Consider the following 21,388-nt stretch of genomic DNA (forward strand, 5'->3'; position numbering starts at 1 on the left):
TGAAAGCCTAGGAAGCCTAGAAAGGGGGATGGCTAGTGAGGTTTAGATTATGTTGAGGCCTACCTTTATTCTGTGGGATGTTGGATATCCTCTTTACACTTATGGCTGCATCATCATTATTGCATTAATTATTTGGCAAGTGAGAAAGAATTACCAAGATTTAAGATTGGGACCTAACAGGAGCTGCTGCTGGGTAGGGAAACGCTATGACTACGACTGAACCAATTAAGCCTTAAACAAGGTTTTATCCCCTCACTGTCTCTTGTTACTCTTAACCCCTTACCCCCTTTTTGTTTTTTAATGGAGGAAGTTTCCTCATTGGATCCCAGAACAGCTTCATATTTGGGTGATTCTTCTGGTTGGTGGACATTTAGGGCCTTGGATGGCTAAAGTCCTTTGGCTACTGTGCCACCCATCCTTTATTCTGTTCCTCCCTTTCTCTTGTCTTATCCTGATCTCTCCACAGAACTTGTTCAGGGAATGGGGGTGGAGGTATGGAGTATGAAGAGCCTAAAAATGAATCAGAAATAAGAGAAAGGAAATGATGGTGTGAAAAAGGCAGAGTAGGAAAAAGCAAGGTAGGAGAATGCGTAAAATTGGAACACAGAAAAAGCTAGGGAAATATTTGCAGGTTTTGTCTCAGTTTAGACATGAAAAGAAGAGAGCACCCCAGCTTCACACTCTCTTTTGCCTTTCAGCGTCACCAGAGAGTCAAACAAAGGGCTAAAGATAAAACATCAAGAGGTAACGTCCCAGTCTCTGCTCTGACTTCTCTCCACTGTGGGTGAGGCTCCCATGAACGCTGTCCCTCAATGACCCCTGGTGCCAGGCACCAAGTGCTCTAACCACTGAAGGCCCAGTTCCCCAAGTGGACAAATTCTCCCAGAAGACTTTTTTGGGTGGGAAATCAGAGCCTGGGAATATTCCAGAATTCTCCACCTTACCCCTGGGAATGAAGAGGAAGTAGGGGAGTGAGTAAGTAAGGGCTCTGTCCTTAACTGTGTCATGTACTAGTTTTATGACCCAGTGAACGTCGCTTCAGCTCTCAGTCTTGTTATCCATAAAATGGGCACGGTGATGCTGTCTCACTCACAGTGTGGTTGTGAAGGTCGAAGGAGATTAGGTCCAGGAGAGCACGTCATACCTGGTTACGTTGTAGTCAGACGTGCGTCAGAGCACTGGCTCTCCTGTCATTCAAAGATCTCCAGCTTCCTGTAGGATGTCCCTGAATCCTCTCCCGTTCCATGTAACACTGTCTCCTGGTTTCTCAGCTAGGAGACTTTCCCGGGAAGAAGCTGAGAAGCCATGGGAGCTGCTGTCTGTCATGAGAAGGTGATCTCTTGCTCTTTGCAGTCTCCCACCTCCCAGCCTGGCCTGTGATCATTTCTCCACTTGGCCTGGGGCAGGGTTGGGGAGGAGCATAATGGCTGGGAGGTAGCCAGACACAGTGGAGCCTGGACACTGGTTGAGGGTTCCCAGAGAAGAGGGTGGGATCAGACGTCTCAGGAGACAGGAGTCCTGCAGTTCTGCTCTGGGCTAGGCTCACGAAGGTCCTGGAATTCAGGATTTGACTAGTGCAGGATTTAAAACTACATGGGTTTTCACTCAACCACAAGACAAGTTAGGAGGCTAGATAATTAAGTGCATACATCAGTCATCATTTTCATATTCTTTACAGCTAGACCCTTTCAAGGGCAGACCCCTGGACCCTGCTGACATACCTCCTCTGGTTTTATCTTCAGGGAGGCCAGTTCCTGGGACAGCCCTCGGGCAGGAGCTTGTCATATTATCCCCCTCTTAAGATCTCTAGAGAATAGGGATTGGCTTCCAAGACATGTTGTGTATGCCCTGTAATCCCCAGAATGCAGAGTTCCCACAAGGACCTTCGTAGCCCCAAGTGAGGCTGACTCCAGGTTCTATCTGGTGATGTTCCTGGTGCTGCACCATCAGGTAACCATGGGCTCCCCCATCTGCCTGGTTGCCTTCTCCTAGTTCAGCTTCTCAGCACAGGTCAGCAGAGAACTCACCCACCTCCCAGGCTCTCAAGGCCCTGCGTTCCTTTCAGTTGTCTGAGACTTTGCCCAACAAGCCCCAGGCTCTCAGCCCAGCACACCATAACTTGCCAAATGACATTTCCCTAGGAAGACAAGTAGATGAGTAAACACCCAGTGGGTGCAGGCCTCAGAGTTTACAGGGCTAAGGGGGGCAGTGTCAATCTCCAGGCCACACACTTGAAAAGAGGCAGATGTCATTCCATGAGTTACAAACGGTTGCCATGTTTCCCTTCCCAGCCAGGACTGGCTTCCTCAGGAGGGGAGCGTGCGGCAGATCCTGTGTGCAGATCCCTGCTGCCAAACCTGCAACGCTGTGGCTCTGGAGATTCAGCAGGTAGTGGTGGGTGAGAACACTGATCTCCCCCACTTCAGGGGGGTCATCGCAGGGCTCTTCTTGCCTAGAGGTTTTGTCCATGTCTAATGTGTCTTTTGAACAGAGTCTGGAGCATGGCCCACACTCCAAAGACCTTTCACTTCCATCTGCTACCCTCACAGTGTCACAGAAATCCTTAACCCAGTCAGCTGCGCAGTCAACTGGTGCAGCCAGCATCCATGATTTCTGGGCTGAACACCTCATGCTAAGGCAGGGATTTCAAGTGCCAGAGATGCCCAGGGGCCCAGAGACTATGTTTTCTTCAAGGATTGAGGAACCTAGGGTTTCAGTGAAGCTGCAGGAGATGATGCAGAGCAACCTCAACCTTGTCTGTGAGAACCAAGGCCATCAGCCTTTAAATTCCCAGGTCTCTCCGCTGACCCTGAACCAAGAAATTACTGCCCTGATACATCCTGTGGCCTTGCAGACGGTCACTGTCCTCCCTGCCCACCTGCCGTCCCTGAGTCCTGAAGTCCTGAGGCTTCTTGAGCTACATGTAAAAAAATGGATGCATTTCCAGAGGTGGGGGCTCCCCAGACGTGTGGAAGAGTCTCTGAGGCAGCTTATGCCAAATCCACCATTATTTTACCAACCTGTATATAACCAACCAGTTTCTTTCATTCAGAATGATACTTCTCAGTTCTCTGTTGAGAGATTTGGGACCATTTCATACCAGAACTGGGGTCCATGTATGGCTGGCCAGCCTACCCAGGCCTTCTGGGTTTCTGAATGGTCCATTATGGACCCAGAACAAATACACTGTTACCAGCAAATCCCAAACCATATGGCTCTTGCCGTGCCCTCTTCAGCCCTTAAGGAATTAAGTGGCCTTTATCTAATGCCTGGGCAACAGGCTAATGACTCAGTGGGCCATGTGCAGCCGAAATATAGCCAGCTATTCTGTGGTCTTCCTTCTCTGCACAGTGAGTCCCTGGGTGACGCCTTCTTGGGTCCTCAAGGCCTCTCCATGAATGAGAACATGTCCAAGCCCCGCTTAAAGGACCCTTTTTTTTTTTGCATTTTTTTTTTGCATTTTTTTATTAGTTTCTGCTTTATAACAAAGTGAATCAGTCATACATATACATCTGTTCCCACATCCCTTCCCTCATGCATCTCCCTCCCTCCCACCCTCCCCATCCCACCCCTCCAGGCGGTCACAAAGCACCGAGCTGATCTCCCTGTGCTCTGCGGCTGCTTCCCACTATCTATCTACCTTACGTTTGGTAGTGTATATATGTCCATGCCTCTCTTTCGCTTTGTCACAGCTTACCCTTCCCCCTCCCCATATCCTCAAGTCCATTCTCAAGTAGGTCCCATTCTTCCCGCAGCAGCATGCCAGGAGGCAGCTGGAATTCCACCTCCAGAGACAGTTGATTCACCACCGCCGGGGCCTGCCGCAGAAGATCCAACAGTCCATTCAATTGTTCCTGTCCCCCACTAACCAGCAGACTATGTCCCGGAGCAGCACATCCCTAGACAGTGTGAATGGTCCCCGGCCTACATCTCTAGAGGCCACTGGGGCTGATGACCCATTCTCACCCATTGTGGACCCAGTGACAGTCCCCCTGCCACACTTGTTTGACCAGACCAAGGCAATATTGCAGAGCCATATCGACTCCAAATGTGGGCAGATTCACCAGGGCAACATCCCTGCCTGTGTATATAGCCCTTGGGAGTGCATAATTCCTGGGGGCCTGGAAGTGGCTCCCTTCACCTGCATCCCAGAAAGCAAGCCCCTGGAACTACAGGCAGCAAGTGACTCGGACCTACAACAGAAAATTACACCCTGGATGCCAACGGCCCTTGATCAGCAGCAACAAACCTCACCAGATGCTGTCATTGAACGTCCTAAGCTGCTCCGAGCCCTGTCTGAGGGAGCCATTGAGAAACTGGAAACAACTTTACGGTACAAGTGTCTGGCCTTCTTGTTAGGGCTGCCGGCTCTTTATTATGTGGCTCCCTCTAGGGTCATGGCCCCAGCAGTCACTTCCCAAGCTATGATCACAGAGATGGTACCTAGGCCTATCAAATTCCCAACAGAACCTCTGACTCAGATGACCTCACCTGAAGAGCAGGGTCTAAGTCCTGGGTCAGGCTTTCAAGATGCCAACAAGGCTTGTGCAGACATTGCAGATGAATTCCAGGCTGAAGTGCAGGTGCAAGAAGTAATTGAGATGGTGCCTCTAGAAAGTCAGACAGAGCCTGCGAGGCCCTCCTCACTTGGATAACACATCTTGGCCAAACTAAATTTCCATCTGAGAAAGAAGAGGCTAGAGATACAACTGGGAATTCCCATAAAGTCAAGGAAGTCCAGGAAACAACTTGTAGCAACCTCAGAGAACATATGCACACAGGAGTCTCTTGGGAGTCTAAACAACCAAGGAAACACACTGCTCCAGGAACTCCCCATCCCACGAGATATGCCACGTGCCCCAGATCCAGAATGCCTCTATCTCAAAGAACAGCTGGCCACTGAGTTGAAGGCAGTGTATCAGAAACAGGAGCAACCCAGTTCCAGTGCAGTATCCCATGGTTCTGTCCACTGGGCCTCCAATATCTCGCAACCCAGTGGGGACCTGACAGAGGCCCAGGTGCTTTGTGGTCAGCTGGAGGCCAGTGTGAACAACCACAGCCTGAAGGAGACCTGGAGCCCTGAGCCCCAAAGCCCTGACAAGAGCAAGGACTTAGCCCAAGTACCCACACTGGCAGAAAAGAGAGAGGAACCAGGCAAACCCAAATCGGCCGGGGACCACAGAGAAGGGGATGCCGTGTTTGCAGTCTCCTCCACAAGAAAGAAAAGCCACTCTGCTGAAACCGAGAGGCCAGAAGGGATGCTTCTGAATGGGACACCCTGCAGCCCCTGGCGACGGAGACATCGCTTTCACCCTGGTGCTCTCTGTCAACACTGTCCCCAGCATCGCCCTCAGCTTAAACTCCCAGAGCTACCTCCTGGAGTCCCTGGGGGGAAAGACTCTGAGAAGAATGACCTGCAAGACAGTCAAGCCAAGCTCAATGTCATCCTCAAACCAGCAAGGGTTCCTGAGAATGCCCAGCCTGTGGTGCCTCAGGTGTCACAGGGCCAGCCTTTCCTGGGCCAACTCTCTCCGGGTTAAGCCGTTGCAGGGCCAAAGTTTACAAGGTCGGGTTTTTCAGGGGCAGGTGATGCAAGGCCGTACTCAAAAGAGGCCCAGCTTTTCAGAATCTGGCTGGAGAAATAAGATGAAATCTTTTCTGCACTTTATTAACCCCAAGACAAAAGGCAAAGGGCATGAGGAGTCCATGTCCTCCACATCTGAGAAAGTGGCCAACACCAGAAAAGAAAATGTGGAAAAGAGCCTGGCTTCAGCCAGAAGTCCCAAGGGGCAAACTAAGATGAAGACAAGAGGGGACCCTAAGGCCCAGTTTCCGCCCACTGAGAAAGCAGGTGGGCTTGGCGTTCTTGGATGTGCCCCACTCCCCAGACAGTAAGCTCCGGCACCGCCCCCGCTCCCATCAACTCCACTCTGCCTCAGTCCTGGGCATCCCCTGCCGCTGCCCTCGGCACTGCACTGTCCTCGAGTGGCTTGTGTCACCCAACCAGGGAACCCACCCTAATTCCCAACTCTCACCTCGGAGGGAAGCACTGGTCTGCTCAAGAAGACCCAGCTCAGTCAAGAGACTTTGTAGTCTATCCAACGTCAGCATTCCTTGAAGAGGACTGCTACTGTCATTTTCATTGACGTGCAGGTGGACAGAGGTGCCACCCAGAATACACTGTGTGTCTCTAAGTAGAGAGGTGTGCATCTGCTCCTTCTCTCCACTGCGGTGCGTTCAGGGAAGGCATAAGGGAGGTAAATGTCCTTCCTATCTGCGGAAGGGGCTTTAACCCACACTTAAGCTGCGTAGCATTCCACCCCACCCCCATCCTGGACTACGGGTAAAGGGACTTGAACAGAGAGGGAAGGCCCTTGTCTAAGGTACATTGAAGGTAGAGGTCAGGCTTGAATTTTATCATGGTGTCCTTCGGCCCAGAGGAGCAATGTGGACGTGAGGCTAGAACTGTCAAGGAGGAGTGGCCAGGAATCTCACAGGCAAAATTCACTGATGACTTCTATATGTGCCCACACTCTGGAAGGGAGGTTTTTAGGAGAGTGCCAGTGTTCCAGCCTTGAGCATATAGGTAATATGACAACAGTCAAAAGCAAATGATAGAGTCTCCCCTCTCTGCTCCCTGTTGGTTATTGGTTAGATATTTCTGGAGAACTCACTTGGGAGGCCGCTGTAGCTCTCTTGCCTCTATCCCACCTCCACTGTCTATCAGCTGCATGGACTGAATGACACTGGGAATGAAGATCACAGTAGAACATGGAGAGGGGCTGGTCCCCACTCCCAAGGGTAGGCAGGGAGAGAAGCAGGGAGGGAGAGCATGTAGATGGAGGTCTGAATATCTGGGGTAGAAGTTGACATGTTCCTGAAGAGGGCATGATAAGAGAAAAGGCTGGTTAGCTGTGCACTCTAAAGAACCTTGAGCCAGGAAGCCAACCCAATACCCAAGTGCTTTTAGGGGATGGAGATGAATAAACTGAGTTTTGGTCTGTTGTCCATAGTGTGATGAAGAGCAGTGAGTTGAGCCTTGTTTTCAAAGGCAATGCATATTAATTTACAATTTCTGAATACTCACCCTCAACCCCACAAAACTGTTTTCCAGTGTCAGGGATTGGTATAACTATAAATCTGTGTTTTTGCTCAGCTCAAACATGAAGTCAATGACTGTGTTCTAATCTTGATATATCTCAACTTTGCCCCCTTTTTTCTGTGTTTACTGCCTTTGCTTGTTAGATTACTCATCCATTCTTGCCTAAATAATACAATAGTGTCTCATATCCCCAGGGCTTAGGATAGTGGTGGCATAATAATACCTTAATAGTACTTGAAAGTCTGGGCTTAGGAGGCAGACAAATCATTACATTAGTATGATGAGTGCTATGGAATAGGGAATGCTGACACACGATTACTGGGTACTCAGCTCATGAGGACCTCAGGTCACAATAAAAATAACCTTGATTATGCTGTACACCTTAAACTCATACAGTGCTGTATGTCAATTATATCTCAAAACTGGACAAAAAAGAATTTAAAAAATAATTTTGAGAAATATCTTACACTCGGTTAAAATATTTACTTACTATATGCAAGGGACCATAGCTAACATGACAAAGACACAGGACTTGCACAATGGAGCTCATGATTGCATGGGATAGTCTCACATGCCCAAATTGTCTAATCAACACATATACTTGAATGTCTAATATTCACCTCAAACTATAGAACAATGAACTCCTGATTCCCTGCTCCAAGCCATCATCTAATTACACGTATGAAACAGTCTCCAATCACAGTATTCCCAACATCACTTAATGGCAGCTCCATCTTTCTAGTTGTTCAGGACAAAAACATTGGTGTCATCCTTGACATTGTTTCCCTAACTGTCCATATCCAGTCCATCCTGTTGTCTCTACCTTCTGAAATGAATTCAGAACATGATGACGTCTCTCACTCACTCTGCTGCTATGATTCCTGCAGTAGCGTCATAACTAATCTCCCAGCTTCTGCCTGAGACCATACTTCCAACAGTCTATTCTCAGCACAGAAATGTGATGGTCCTCAGGGAAGGTCCTGGCTGTAGAAGACTAGATAGAAAGATAGATTAAGATTGAATGATGTTGATGATGATGAAGATGAATATGAAGGAGGAAGAGGAGGAGAAGAATGAAAGAAAGGAAGGAAAAGAAGGAAGGAAGGAAGGAAGGAAGAAAGAAAGGGAGGGAGAGAAGGAAGGGAGAAAGATACGTAAAACCATGAGACTGGATAAGATCACCAAGGCAATGATTGTAAATGAAGGGAAGGTCTAAAGACAGGCTCCGGGATACCTCAACATTAAGAATTTGGAGGACAAAGTAGGTACGAATAAGCAGAGACTGAGAAGTAGCAGCCAGTAAGGTAGGAGGAAAACCAGGAGTGTGGCATACTGGAAGGCAAGAGAGGAAAGTATTTCAAGGAGAAAGTGATCAACTGCGTGAAAAGTCGCCAATCCGCCAAGTAAGATGAGGACTCAGAGTTGATCGTTAGATTTAACAACACAGAGATCATTCATGGCCTTAAGAAGAATAGACTCAGGTGAGAAGTGGAGGTAAAAGCATGACGGGAGTGGATTCGAGAGAGAGGAAGAGCAATTGGTGATAGCAAGTGTAATCAACTGCTTTAGGGAGCTTTGTTCCACAGAGGGGCAGAAAAATGAGATAGCACCAAGAGGGCTTTTTAAAGGTAGGAGATATAGCATGTTGGATGTTGACGGAAAAGATCCAGTCTAGAGGAATAAACTGATGATGGAGGAGAGAGAGGGAGAAATGCTAGAGCAATGTTGTGGTGCAGAAGTAACATAAGAGGAGTGAGTCACAGGTTGAAGGGTTGGCCTTGGCTAAAAGCACAGACGTTTCACTGATGGTTAAGTAGAGACAAGGTGACAGTAATGTGGAGGGACTCTGTGTCTCATGAGAAGAGTGGTTTTTCTACAATTAAGAGAGCAGGGCAAATACCTAAGGGGGCGAATGAGGAACTGGGAAGGATCATGGCTGGGGGGAGGGGCTGATCCATAGAGCCAAAGCCGGAGACAAAAAGGACTTCTGGAAGTTGCCATGGCAAGGTGTTTTATTAGGGCCTAAGGAGCTGATGGCAGCATGTGAGCCCAGGTGGGCAGGACAAAACGTTGAAGCTGGTGATCGCCTGGTAACAGGTACGGCATCCTAGTGTTCAGCCGGGGACCAGGGAGTTTTGGTGTTTGGAGGAGACAACTGGGAAGCAGCAAGACAAAGAGGCTGCCCTGAGTGGTTGGGAGGGAACTCTGGACACCTCATTTCTCTCAGAAGTTGGCACCTCTGTAGTCCCACTTTCTGACCTACCACAGAGGAGAGAGTAAGGGCAGAAAGTGCTGTGGCTTCCTCATGGTGAGGTATGGGGGACTGTGGGATGCCCCCGCCTCAGTGTTTCCTAAGGAAACCCAAGATGGCTCAACATACCATCAAACCAGGAGGTGGGGGCAGGAATCTCTTCCTCTGATAGGACTCAGCACTTAGCACAGTGTATCCACTCCTAGCAGGATGCAGAAAAGCCAGATGGGAAGAAGCATGAATGTGTCCCTCCTCTGAATGGTGATTCTGTGCCTAAGAGTTGGGGGCCCAGCCCCTGGGGGTAGAGAGATGAGCTGGAACCAAGACCTTCAGGATTCTCAAGTCTCAGCAGAGTTAAGAGCTGAGAGAAGACAGGGTCAGAGCCTATAATTCACGCAGGATGTTGTAGAGGGATGAAGCCTTGCTCATTCCATCCTGTAACCCTAGCACAAGCCCCACCTTCCAGCTCCCCCTAGGCTCAAGAGGTAAAATCAGAATGAAAACTCTCATGGCAGGGCACAAACTCAAGTATTTACTCTTCCAGAATTGGTGGTAGATTCTAGGAGTACATCAATGCCTGCCTGGGACCTTTGGAGTTTCCTCTGCCCTCTGAGGTACCACATTGTCATGGCGAAAGGTTTTGACCTTCTGGAGCCCTTCTCCTGGTCTCTGAGGAAAGCAATTCAGAATTCTATAGAGAGAATTTAAGGCAACTGCCTTCCTGCAGTGGAGGAGAATGGCTTCTCCACAAAATCACTTCTGTGAAACACTAAGTCCTAGCGAACAGGGAGCGTGGCTGCTTCCTTTTTGTACCTCCTCACTGCAGCCCACACAGAGAGGGCAACAAACACAGGACGGGCACAGGAATAAACCCCACAGAGATGCTGCAATCTGCACCATGTGAGAGAACAATAAGGATAATCTTATTTTAATAAGCCAAATCCTCTTAAATTTTATAAATATTTATAACACAAAAGTCTCACTGATCACTGTGTTTAAGGGTCAGAGCAGCAAAAATGTAAATGTTGGATTGGGCCAAACTGGAAGCTTCCATGAGAGGAGCTCAGAAATGTTCCAGCTAGAGGAAGATGTGGGGAAAGATCCGGGACACAGCCTAGAGAATGGCCCAAAAGCTCACCTGTTGAATGACCCAAAGAGCTCTTCAGGTAAGGATCTGGGGTATGACTCTGAGAAAGACCTAAACAGTCAGATGGTGAGTCTCTCAGAGAAAAATTCAAGGGTGTCAGCAAAGAGTCTAAGTCGGAGACAACTTGAAAATGTCCTAAAAGGACATTTGAGCAAGAAGTTGGAGGACATACATGAGGGCCGGCTCCCTGAGACTGTGCGTAATTCATGGCATGCTATCAAGCAAACATTGCTTCTTTCTGTGAAATCCCACACCCAAACAAAACAGAGAAGTTTGCCATCATCAGTGGGTGAGGCCTACCCCCCTGAATACCTTCCAGGACCTGACTTTTGTTGATTCCAGTCCAAAACAGATGCCGGAAGCCCATATTAAAAGGTTTCATATGAGGATGTTGTGGGCCCTTCCCCGCAAGGTCCTTGAATCCATCCAGATCTTTAAATTGAAAGATGCCTCATGCCAGTCCTTGTCTCATGCCAACTTGCCCTCCTCAACCAATGTGATTTCTGAGGCAGACTCCAAATCTGGGAGCTTCAAGTCCTTGAGAGGAAGCTCTGCATCTCTCCATGGAGACAAAGTGGGAACAACAAATTCAGCCCCTGACCTGGATCGTTCTCTCCCTGCCACCTCGCCTGTGGGCAAAGGAGGACAGAGGGTCCTGAGACAACCACGCTCTGATGTCAACCGTGGGCTGGCAGAGGGTGTTCAGAGAATTAAGGATGCCAGACAGACTCGTCTGCCTGTCTCCCTCTGCATCACAGGGAAAGCAGGTCATAGACAGACTCAACTAGCCAACAGATATCCCTAAAAGCTGCTTGCAAAGCAAGCTGGGGCCAGATATGAGCCGAAGCATAAGAGTGTGAGTTCCAGTGATAAAGGAGAAATGCAACAGGGCAAAAAGGTGGAGAAGTCAGAACCTGTTTCAATGCCCAGATGGTCTAGGGAGGTATTCACGGCTGAGGAGCTTGATACTCTTCAATTAAAAACTAGTGACATGTTGGCAACTAGCAAGCCAGGGAGCTCCCAAATGATAAATGTGAATGAGAATAAAGTAGAAACTACCGTGACCACTGGAAGCCCCCCACCCAAATTACCAGTTCCCCAAGATCCTAAATCATTAGACCTTAAAGAACAACTGTTCAGTGAGTTGAACTTTAAACTGGAGAACAGGGAGCGTAGCCAGGCTCAAGGCCAACCCACTGACACATCCCTTGCTTCAGATAACTTGACTTACGAGGCCTCACTGACTCATGCCCAGGGCGTCTCAGGTGGGGACATGGGAGCTTCCCAGGTGCTGCATGTCCATTTGGAGGACAGAGGAATCAGGATGGAGCAGCAGCAGGAACCTTGGGTCCCTAAGCATGCCTTAAGGAGGTGCCAGGATAAGAATTTCCCACCAACTGCAAAGAGAGTGAGCCCTCTGGAGCCCAAGGCAGAAGAGCTTGATCGAGGGGATAAAGGGTTCGGGACATCCCAACTTAGGAGGAAGCGTTTCCCTACTCAGGAGATGGTACTAGAGAAGACACTTGCGAGCAAGTCTTCCCAGATCCTATCACAGAAGGGACAGCCTCTTCCTGAAGGCCATATCAGAAAAAGAATGAAGCACTTCTTGCAATGGCTTTTTTTCTGGGATAAAATACAAAAGGCAAGAAGATGCCCAGGAAAAGGGCAGCCCCATATCAACTGTGCAGAACAGAGGCCTAGTTAAAAGTAGAGCTGCCTTGACTGGGACAACTGAAGCTCAGAAAATCGCGACAGGCATCAGGAAGTTCCTAGATGAGAAACCGGGGTGTCAGTATGCAATGGATGTCACCTACTCTCAAGAGCCCCTTCCTTCCCCAGTGCAGTTTAGGAAAACTCAGCAACAGGCGCAAGTGCAGGTCTGGACAGAGCCTGTCCAGGGGCATCCTTTCAACCACAGGGCTCCCTCCTGTAAACTGACAAATATCAAGTCCTGCCATCAAGAAGCTATCTTTGCTGGCCAGAGTTATCCTCCAAGTAGTACAAGACAGATCAGAGATAAGAAGAGACACCCCCAGAAAGTTGTGGCATTCAAGGACCAGCGACTGTGTCACAAACATCCCCCACCAGTGTCCCACAGGGAGCCTGTGCCCCATCCAAGCCCCACCCGCAGGCGTCAGGCTGGCCAGGCACCCACCACTGCGCTCAGCACTGCTGAAGGCCCTGTGTTCAGACATCTGTCTCTACTGTCTAGACAGAAAACACTTCCCCAGGATTTCCAGGGATGAAGACTTCCCATCCAGAAATAACTCCTTCCTTGTAGAGATTATTGATTCTCCCCAATAAATATTTATCTAATAATAGTGTATCTTTTCTGTGTACTGTGTACTGTGTTGGGGGCATGGGTTTTGGGTAACTCAGGGGCATGGGTTTTTGGGTAATTCAGGGCTTATGTGTAAGGGAAAGGAAGGAGATAGTTCAGCTCTTACTGATTGCTTCCTTTGGCTTTGGCTAAAAGGTGACCAGTCCTCTGGAGTTCTTGCTGAGAAATAGATATCGTGCCCCTTCCACCCCCACCACCCCCCCGCCCCGCCCCAAAGCCCATTTCCTCCCCGATGCAATTTGAGGAGATGGGCTTTGTCTTCTGCCCCTTAGCTTAGCCTTAATGAAAATGTAGAGCAGCCCACATCTACCCCCTCACTGAATGTTTTATATCCTGTAGAGAAGTAGGGGAGATAGGTCTTTTATGGAAAATGTCAGAGTCAATTGCTGATAAGCGTGACTCGGCAGTGTGCCTTCCCTTTTGGAGCAGCAAAGACAAACCAAAGGAGCTGCATGTGCATCAGCCGCCCCCATATCCTAAGACCCTGGAGGACCAGTTACAGCAAAAACCTATCCAGTTCTTCTGGGGTCTCCCGTCTCTGCACAGCGAGTCCTTGCCCTCTGCTGTTCATGTCTTGGCTGACAGTTCCTCAGTCTTTATTTTCAATGGAAACTCGAATGCCTCCACAGGCCAAGAATCACCAGTGCTTCCCGATCCCCTGCCTCTGTCCTTGCCTGAGATTCAGCCTGAACCCTTGCCTCAAACCCTGCCTCAATCTCAGCCCCTACCTCTCACTCAGGTCCAGTCCCAGGCCGACCCTCAATCCCCACTCCCAGTCATACCATCTGATCCTCTACCCCAGATTACGATCTGTGGAGTAAGTTTCCACAGACCTCAGGAGGAGTCAGAGTCTCTCTCCTCATCTGAAATTCAACAGCTGGAATGGAACATTTTGCAGAAACAACAGGAAAATTTGTGGGGTTTACCCTCTGTGGTCCAAAGATCTCGGGAAGACTTTTGTCCATCAGCTCCTAACACTCCTCGCCACTGGGCCCCCCAGGCCCATGTTTCAATCTCCGTCCTTCCTGGGGAGTTTCCTCTCAGTGAGGAACTTCAGAAGAAACTAGAGCATCACCTTCGAAAGAGGTTCATCCAGCACGAGTGGGGCCTGCCCCACGGAATCTACAAGCCTGTGTCACTGAGATTGCCTCCAAATGGTTTTTCAGAGGCATCTGAGTCGGAGAGCAATAATGGAGCCTCACTGATCTCTGTGTTTAAGGGTCAGAGCAGCAAAAATGTAAATGTTGGATTGGGCCAAACTGGAAGCTTCCATGAGAGGAGCTCAGAAATGTTCCAGCTAGAGGAAGATGTGGGGAAAGATCTGGGACACAGCCTAGAGAATGGCCCAAAAGCTCACCTGTTGAATGACCCAAAGAGCTCTTCAGGTAAGGATCTGGGGTATGACTCTGAGAAAGACCTAAACAGTCAGATGGTGAGTCTCTCAGAGAAAAATTCAAGGGTGTCAGCAAAGAGTCTAAGTCGGAGACAACTTGAAAATGTCCTAAAAGGACATTTGAGCAAGAAGTTGGAGGACATACATGAGGGTCGGCTCCCTGAGACTGTGCGTAATTCATGGCATGCTATCAAGCAAACATTGCTTCTTTCTGTGAAATCCCACACCCAAACAAAACAGAGAAGTTTGCCATCATCAGTGGGTGAGGCCTACCCCCCTGAATACCTTCCAGGACCTGACTTTTGTTGATTCCAGTCCAAAACAGATGCCGGAAGCCCATATTAAAAGGTTTCATATGAGGATGTTGTGGGCCCTTCCCCGCAAGGTCCTTGAATCCATCCAGATCTTTAAATTGAAAGATGCCTCATGCCAGTCCTTGTCTCATGCCAACTTGCCCTCCTCAACCAATGTGATTTCTGAGGCAGACTCCAAATCTGGGAGCTTCAAGTCCTTGAGAGGAAGCTCTGCACCTCTCCATGGAGACAAAGTGGGAACAACAAATTCAGCCCCTGACCTGGATCGTTCTCTCCCTGCCACCTCGCCTGTGGGCAAAGGAGGACAGAGGGTCCTGAGACAACCACGCTCTGATGTCAACCGTGGGCTGGCAGAGGGTGTTCAGAGAATTAAGGATGCCAGACAGACTCGTCTGCCTGTCTCCCTCTGCATCACAGGGAAAGCAGGTCATAGACAGACTCAACTAGCCAACAGATATCCCCAAAAGCTGCTTGCAAAGCAAGCTGGGGCCAGATATGAGCCGAAGCATAAGAGTGTGAGTTCCAGTGATAAAGGAGAAATGCAACAGGGCAAAAAGGTGGAGAAGTCAGAACCTGTTTCAATGCCCAGATGGTCTAGGGAGGTATTCACGGCTGAGGAGCTTGATACTCTTCAATTAAAAACTAGTGACATGTTGGCAACTAGCAAGCCAGGGAGCTCCCAAATGATAAATGTGAATGAGAATAAAGTAGAAACTACCGTGACCACTGGAAGCCCCCCACCCAAATTACCAGTTCCCCAAGATCCTAAATCATTAGACCTTAAAGAACAACTGTTCAGTGAGTTGAACTTTAAACTGGAGAACAGGGAGCGTAGCCAGGCTCAAGGCCAACCCACTGACACATCCCTTGCTTCAGATAACTTGACTTACGAGGCCTCACTGACTCATGCCCAGGGCGTCTCAGGTGGGGACATGGGAGCTTCCCAGGTGCTGCATGTCCATTTGGAGGACAGAGGAATCAGGATGGAGCAGCAGCAGGAACCTTGGGTCCCTAAGCATGCCTTAAGGAGGTGCCAGGATAAGAATTTCCCACCAACTGCAAAGAGAGTGAGCCCTCTGGAGCCCAAGGCAGAAGAGCTTGATCGAGGGGATAAAGGGTTCGGGACATCCCAACTTAGGAGGAAGCGTTTCCCTACTCAGGAGATGGTACTAGAGAAGACACTTGCGAGCAAGTCTTCCCAGATCCTATCACAGAAGGGACAGCCTCTTCCTGAAGGCCATATCAGAAAAAGAATGAAGCACTTCTTGCAATGGCTTTTTTTCTGGGATAAAATACAAAAGGCAAGAAGATGCCCAGGAAAAGGGCAGCCCCATATCAACTGTGCAGAACAGAGGCCTAGTTAAAAGTAGAGCTGCCTTGACTGGGACAACTGAAGCTCAGAAAATCGCGACAGGCATCAGGAAGTTCCTAGATGAGAAACCGGGGTGTCAGTATACAATGGATGTCACCTACTCTCAAGAGCCCCTACCTTCCCCAGTGCAGTTTAGGAAAACTCAGCAACAGGCGCAAGTGCAGGTCTGGACAGAGCCTGTCCAGGGGCATCCTTTCAACCACAGGGTTCCCTCCTGTAAACTGACAAATATCAAGTCCTGCCATCAAGAAGCTATCTTTGCTGGCCAGAGTTATCCTCCAAGTAGTACAAGACAGACCAGAGATAAGAAGAGACACCCCCAGAAAGTTGTGGCATTCAAGGACCAGCGACTGTGTCACAAACATCCCCCACCAGTGTCCCACAGGGAGCCTGTGCCCCATCCAAGCCCCACCCGCAGGCGTCAGGCTGGCCAGGCACCCACCACTGCGCTCAGCACTGCTGAAGGCCCTGTGTTCAGACATCTGTCTCTACTGTCTAGACAGAAAACACTTCCCCAGGATTTCCAGGGATGAAGACTTCCCATCCAGAAATAACTCCTTCCTTGTAGAGATTATTGATTCTCCCCAATAAATATTTATCTAATAATAGTGTATCTTTTCTGTGTACTGTGTACTGTGTTGGGGGCATGGGTTTTGGGTAACTCAGGGGCATGGGTTTTTGGGTAATTCAGGGCTTATGTGTAAGGGAAAGGAAGGAGATAGTTCAGCTCTTACTGATTGCTTCCTTTGGCTTTGGCTAAAAGGTGACCAGTCCTCTGGAGTTCTTGCTGAGAAATAGATATCGTGCCCCTTCCACCCCCACCACCCCCCCGCCCCGCCCCAAAGCCCATTTCCTCCCCGATGCAATTTGAGGAGATGGGCTTTGTCTTCTGCCCCTTAGCTTAGCCTTAATGAAAATGTAGAGCAGCCCACATCTACCCCCTCACTGAATGTTTTATATCCTGTAGAGAAGTAGGGGAGATAGGTCTTTTATGGAAAATGTCAGAGTCAATTGCTGATAAGCGTGACTCGGCAGTGTGCCTTCCCTTTTGGAGCAGCAAAGACAAACCAAAGGAGCTGCATGTGCATCAGCCGCCCCCATATCCTAAGACCCTGGAGGACCAGTTACAGCAAAAACCTATCCAGTTCTTCTGGGGTCTCCCGTCTCTGCACAGCGAGTCCTTGCCCTCTGCTGTTCATGTCTTGGCTGACAGTTCCTCAGTCTTTATTTTCAATGGAAACTCGAATGCCTCCACAGGCCAAGAATCACCAGTGCTTCCCGATCCCCTGCCTCTGTCCTTGCCTGAGATTCAGCCTGAACCCTTGCCTCAAACCCTGCCTCAATCTCAGCCCCTACCTCTCACTCAGGTCCAGTCCCAGGCCGACCCTCAATCCCCACTCCCAGTCATACCATCTGATCCTCTACCCCAGATTACGATCTGTGGAGTAAGTTTCCACAGACCTCAGGAGGAGTCAGAGTCTCTCTCCTCATCTGAAATTCAACAGCTGGAATGGAACATTTTGCAGAAACAACAGGAAAATTTGTGGGGTTTACCCTCTGTGGTCCAAAGATCTCGGGAAGACTTTTGTCCATCAGCTCCTAACACTCCTCGCCACTGGGCCCCCCAGGCCCATGTTTCAATCTCCGTCCTTCCTGGGGAGTTTCCTCTCAGTGAGGAACTTCAGAAGAAACTAGAGCATCACCTTCGAAAGAGGTTCATCCAGCACGAGTGGGGCCTGCCCCACGGAATCTACAAGCCTGTGTCACTGAGATTGCCTCCAAATGGTTTTTCAGAGGCATCTGAGTCGGAGAGCAATAATGGAGCCTCACTGATCTCTGTGTTTAAGGGTCAGAGCAGCAAAAATGTAAATGTTGGATTGGGCCAAACTGGAAGCTTCCATGAGAGGAGCTCAGAAATGTTCCAGCTAGAGGAAGATGTGGGGAAAGATCTGGGACACAGCCTAGAGAATGGCCCAAAAGCTCACCTGTTGAATGACCCAAAGAGCTCTTCAGGTAAGGATCTGGGGTATGACTCTGAGAAAGACCTAAACAGTCAGATGGTGAGTCTCTCAGAGAAAAATTCAAGGGTGTCAGCAAAGAGTCTAAGTCGGAGACAACTTGAAAATGTCCTAAAAGGACATTTGAGCAAGAAGTTGGAGGACATACATGAGGGTCGGCTCCCTGAGACTGTGCGTAATTCATGGCATGCTATCAAGCAAACATTGCTTCTTTCTGTGAAATCCCACACCCAAACAAAACAGAGAAGTTTGCCATCATCAGTGGGTGAGGCCTACCCCCCTGAATACCTTCCAGGACCTGACTTTTGTTGATTCCAGTCCAAAACAGATGCCGGAAGCCCATATTAAAAGGTTTCATATGAGGATGTTGTGGGCCCTTCCCCGCAAGGTCCTTGAATCCATCCAGATCTTTAAATTGAAAGATGCCTCATGCCAGTCCTTGTCTCATGCCAACTTGCCCTCCTCAACCAATGTGATTTCTGAGGCAGACTCCAAATCTGGGAGCTTCAAGTCCTTGAGAGGAAGCTCTGCACCTCTCCATGGAGACAAAGTGGGAACAACAAATTCAGCCCCTGACCTGGATCGTTCTCTCCCTGCCACCTCGCCTGTGGGCAAAGGAGGACAGAGGGTCCTGAGACAACCACGCTCTGATGTCAACCGTGGGCTGGCAGAGGGTGTTCAGAGAATTAAGGATGCCAGACAGACTCGTCTGCCTGTCTCCCTCTGCATCACAGGGAAAGCAGGTCATAGACAGACTCAACTAGCCAACAGATATCCCCAAAAGCTGCTTGCAAAGCAAGCTGGGGCCAGATATGAGCCGAAGCATAAGAGTGTGAGTTCCAGTGATAAAGGAGAAATGCAACAGGGCAAAAAGGTGGAGAAGTCAGAACCTGTTTCAATGCCCAGATGGTCTAGGGAGGTATTCACGGCTGAGGAGCTTGATACTCTTCAATTAAAAACTAGTGACATGTTGGCAACTAGCAAGCCAGGGAGCTCCCAAATGATAAATGTGAATGAGAATAAAGTAGAAACTACCGTGACCACTGGAAGCCCCCCACCCAAATTACCAGTTCCCCAAGATCCTAAATCATTAGACCTTAAAGAACAACTGTTCAGTGAGTTGAACTTTAAACTGGAGAACAGGGAGCGTAGCCAGGCTCAAGGCCAACCCACTGACACATCCCTTGCTTCAGATAACTTGACTTACGAGGCCTCACTGACTCATGCCCAGGGCGTCTCAGGTGGGGACATGGGAGCTTCCCAGGTGCTGCATGTCCATTTGGAGGACAGAGGAATCAGGATGGAGCAGCAGCAGGAACCTTGGGTCCCTAAGCATGCCTTAAGGAGGTGCCAGGATAAGAATTTCCCACCAACTGCAAAGAGAGTGAGCCCTCTGGAGCCCAAGGCAGAAGAGCTTGATCGAGGGGATAAAGGGTTCGGGACATCCCAACTTAGGAGGAAGCGTTTCCCTACTCAGGAGATGGTACTAGAGAAGACACTTGCGAGCAAGTCTTCCCAGATCCTATCACAGAAGGGACAGCCTCTTCCTGAAGGCCATATCAGAAAAAGAATGAAGCACTTCTTGCAATGGCTTTTTTTCTGGGATAAAATACAAAAGGCAAGAAGATGCCCAGGAAAAGGGCAGCCCCATATCAACTGTGCAGAACAGAGGCCTAGTTAAAAGTAGAGCTGCCTTGACTGGGACAACTGAAGCTCAGAAAATCGCGACAGGCATCAGGAAGTTCCTAGATGAGAAACCGGGGTGTCAGTATGCAATGGATGTCACCTACTCTCAAGAGCCCCTTCCTTCCCCAGTGCAGTTTAGGAAAACTCAGCAACAGGCGCAAGTGCAGGTCTGGACAGAGCCTGTCCAGGGGCATCCTTTCAACCACAGGGCTCCCTCCTGTAAACTGACAAATATCAAGTCCTGCCATCAAGAAGCTATCTTTGCTGGCCAGAGTTATCCTCCAAGTAGTACAAGACAGATCAGAGATAAGAAGAGACACCCCCAGAAAGTTGTGGCATTCAAGGACCAGCGACTGTGTCACAAACATCCCCCACCAGTGTCCCACAGGGAGCCTGTGCCCCATCCAAGCCCCACCCGCAGGCGTCAGGCTGGCCAGGCACCCACCACTGCGCTCAGCACTGCTGAAGGCCCTGTGTTCAGACATCTGTCTCTACTGTCTAGACAGAAAACACTTCCCCAGGATTTCCAGGGATGAAGACTTCCCATCCAGAAATAACTCCTTCCTTGTAGAGATTATTGATTCTCCCCAATAAATATTTATCTAATAATAGTGTATCTTTTCTGTGTACTGTGTACTGTGTTGGGGGCATGGGTTTTGGGTAACTCAGGGGCATGGGTTTTTGGGTAATTCAGGGCTTATGTGTAAGGGAAGGAAGGAGATAGTTCAGCTCTTACTGATTGCTTCCTTTGGCTTTGGCTAAAAGGTGACCAGTCCTCTGGAGTTCTTGCTGAGAAATAGATATCGTGCCCCTTCCACCCCCACCACCCCCCCGCCCCGCCCCAAAGCCCATTTCCTCCCCGATGCAATTTGAGGAGATGGGCTTTGTCTTCTGCCCCTTAGCTTAGCCTTAATGAAAATGTAGAGCAGCCCACATCTACCCCCTCACTGAATGTTTTATATCCTGTAGAGAAGTAGGGGAGATAGGTCTTTTATGGAAAATGTCAGAGTCAATTGCTGATAAGCATGACTCGGCAGTGTGCCTTCCCTTTTGGAGCAGCAAAGACAAACCAAAGGAGCTGCATGTGCACCAGCAGCCCCCATATCCTAAGACCCTGGAGGACCAGTTACAGCAAAAACCTATCCAGTTCTTCTGGGGTCTCCCGTCTCTGCACAGCGAGTCCTTGCCCTCTGCTGTTCATGTCTTGGCTGACAGTTCCTCAGTCTTTACTTTCAATGGAAACTCGAATGCCTCCACAGGCCAAGAATCACCAGTGCTTCCCGATCCCCTGCCTCTGTCCTTGCCTGAGATTCAGCCTGAACCCTTGCCTCAAACCCTGCCTCAATCTCAGCCCCTACCTCTCACTCAGGTCCAGTCCCAGGCCGACCCTCAATCCCCACTCCCAGTCATACCATCTGATCCTCTACCCCAGATTACGATCTGTGGAGTAAGTTTCCACAGACCTCAGGAGGAGTCAGAGTCTCTCTCCTCATCTGAAATTCAACAGCTGGAATGGAACATTTTGCAGAAACAACAGGAAAATTTGTGGGGTTTACCCTCTGTGGTCGAAAGATCTCGGGAAGACTTTTGTCCATCAGCTCCTAACACTCCTCGCCACTGGGCCCCCCAGGCCCATGTTTCAATCTCCGTCCTTCCTGGGGAGTTTCCTCTCAGTGATGAACTTCGGAACCTCTCATTTCTCAGTCCTGATGTCCCGACACTCCTGGAGACACAAATCCAAAAGAGGAGCGATTTCCTGATGTG

At 49.3% G+C, this 21,388-nt stretch overlaps 2 protein-coding genes across 9 annotated transcripts in view; one reads left to right on the forward strand and one right to left on the reverse strand.

The window, feature by feature from the left end:
- Window positions 1-21,388, reverse strand: part of LOC308611014 (transducin-like enhancer protein 1) — a 74,029-nt gene that overhangs the window by 33,567 nt on the left and 19,074 nt on the right. Inside the window, exon 5 of one of the 8 annotated variants that reach the window (XM_081259970.1) lies at window positions 21,268-21,347. The exons of 6 other annotated variants lie outside the window; for them this stretch is intronic. In XM_081259970.1, coding sequence (XP_081116096.1) covers window positions 21,318-21,347 — 30 coding nt within the window. In that variant the 3' untranslated portion in view covers window positions 21,268-21,317. Of the gene's footprint in view, window positions 1-21,267; window positions 21,381-21,388 lie in introns of those variants that run through there. One more of the 8 variants, XM_081259968.1, reaches the window with a different exon arrangement.
- LOC308610986 (protein SPATA31F1-like) lies at window positions 726-9,918 on the forward strand. The gene is given in 7 exon segments (XM_081259939.1): window positions 726-1,332; window positions 2,292-2,408; window positions 2,410-3,457; window positions 3,738-4,652; window positions 4,656-5,528; window positions 5,530-5,844; window positions 5,846-9,918. Coding segments are annotated over 7 exon segments (3,654 nt in total). The 5' UTR covers window positions 726-1,219; the 3' UTR covers window positions 6,119-9,918.

Source organism: Mesoplodon bidens (genome assembly GCF_964165515.1).
Source record: "Mesoplodon bidens genome assembly, contig: HAP1_SCAFFOLD_49, whole genome shotgun sequence".
In the NCBI taxonomy this organism is placed as follows: Eukaryota; Metazoa; Chordata; class Mammalia; order Artiodactyla; family Ziphiidae; genus Mesoplodon; species Mesoplodon bidens.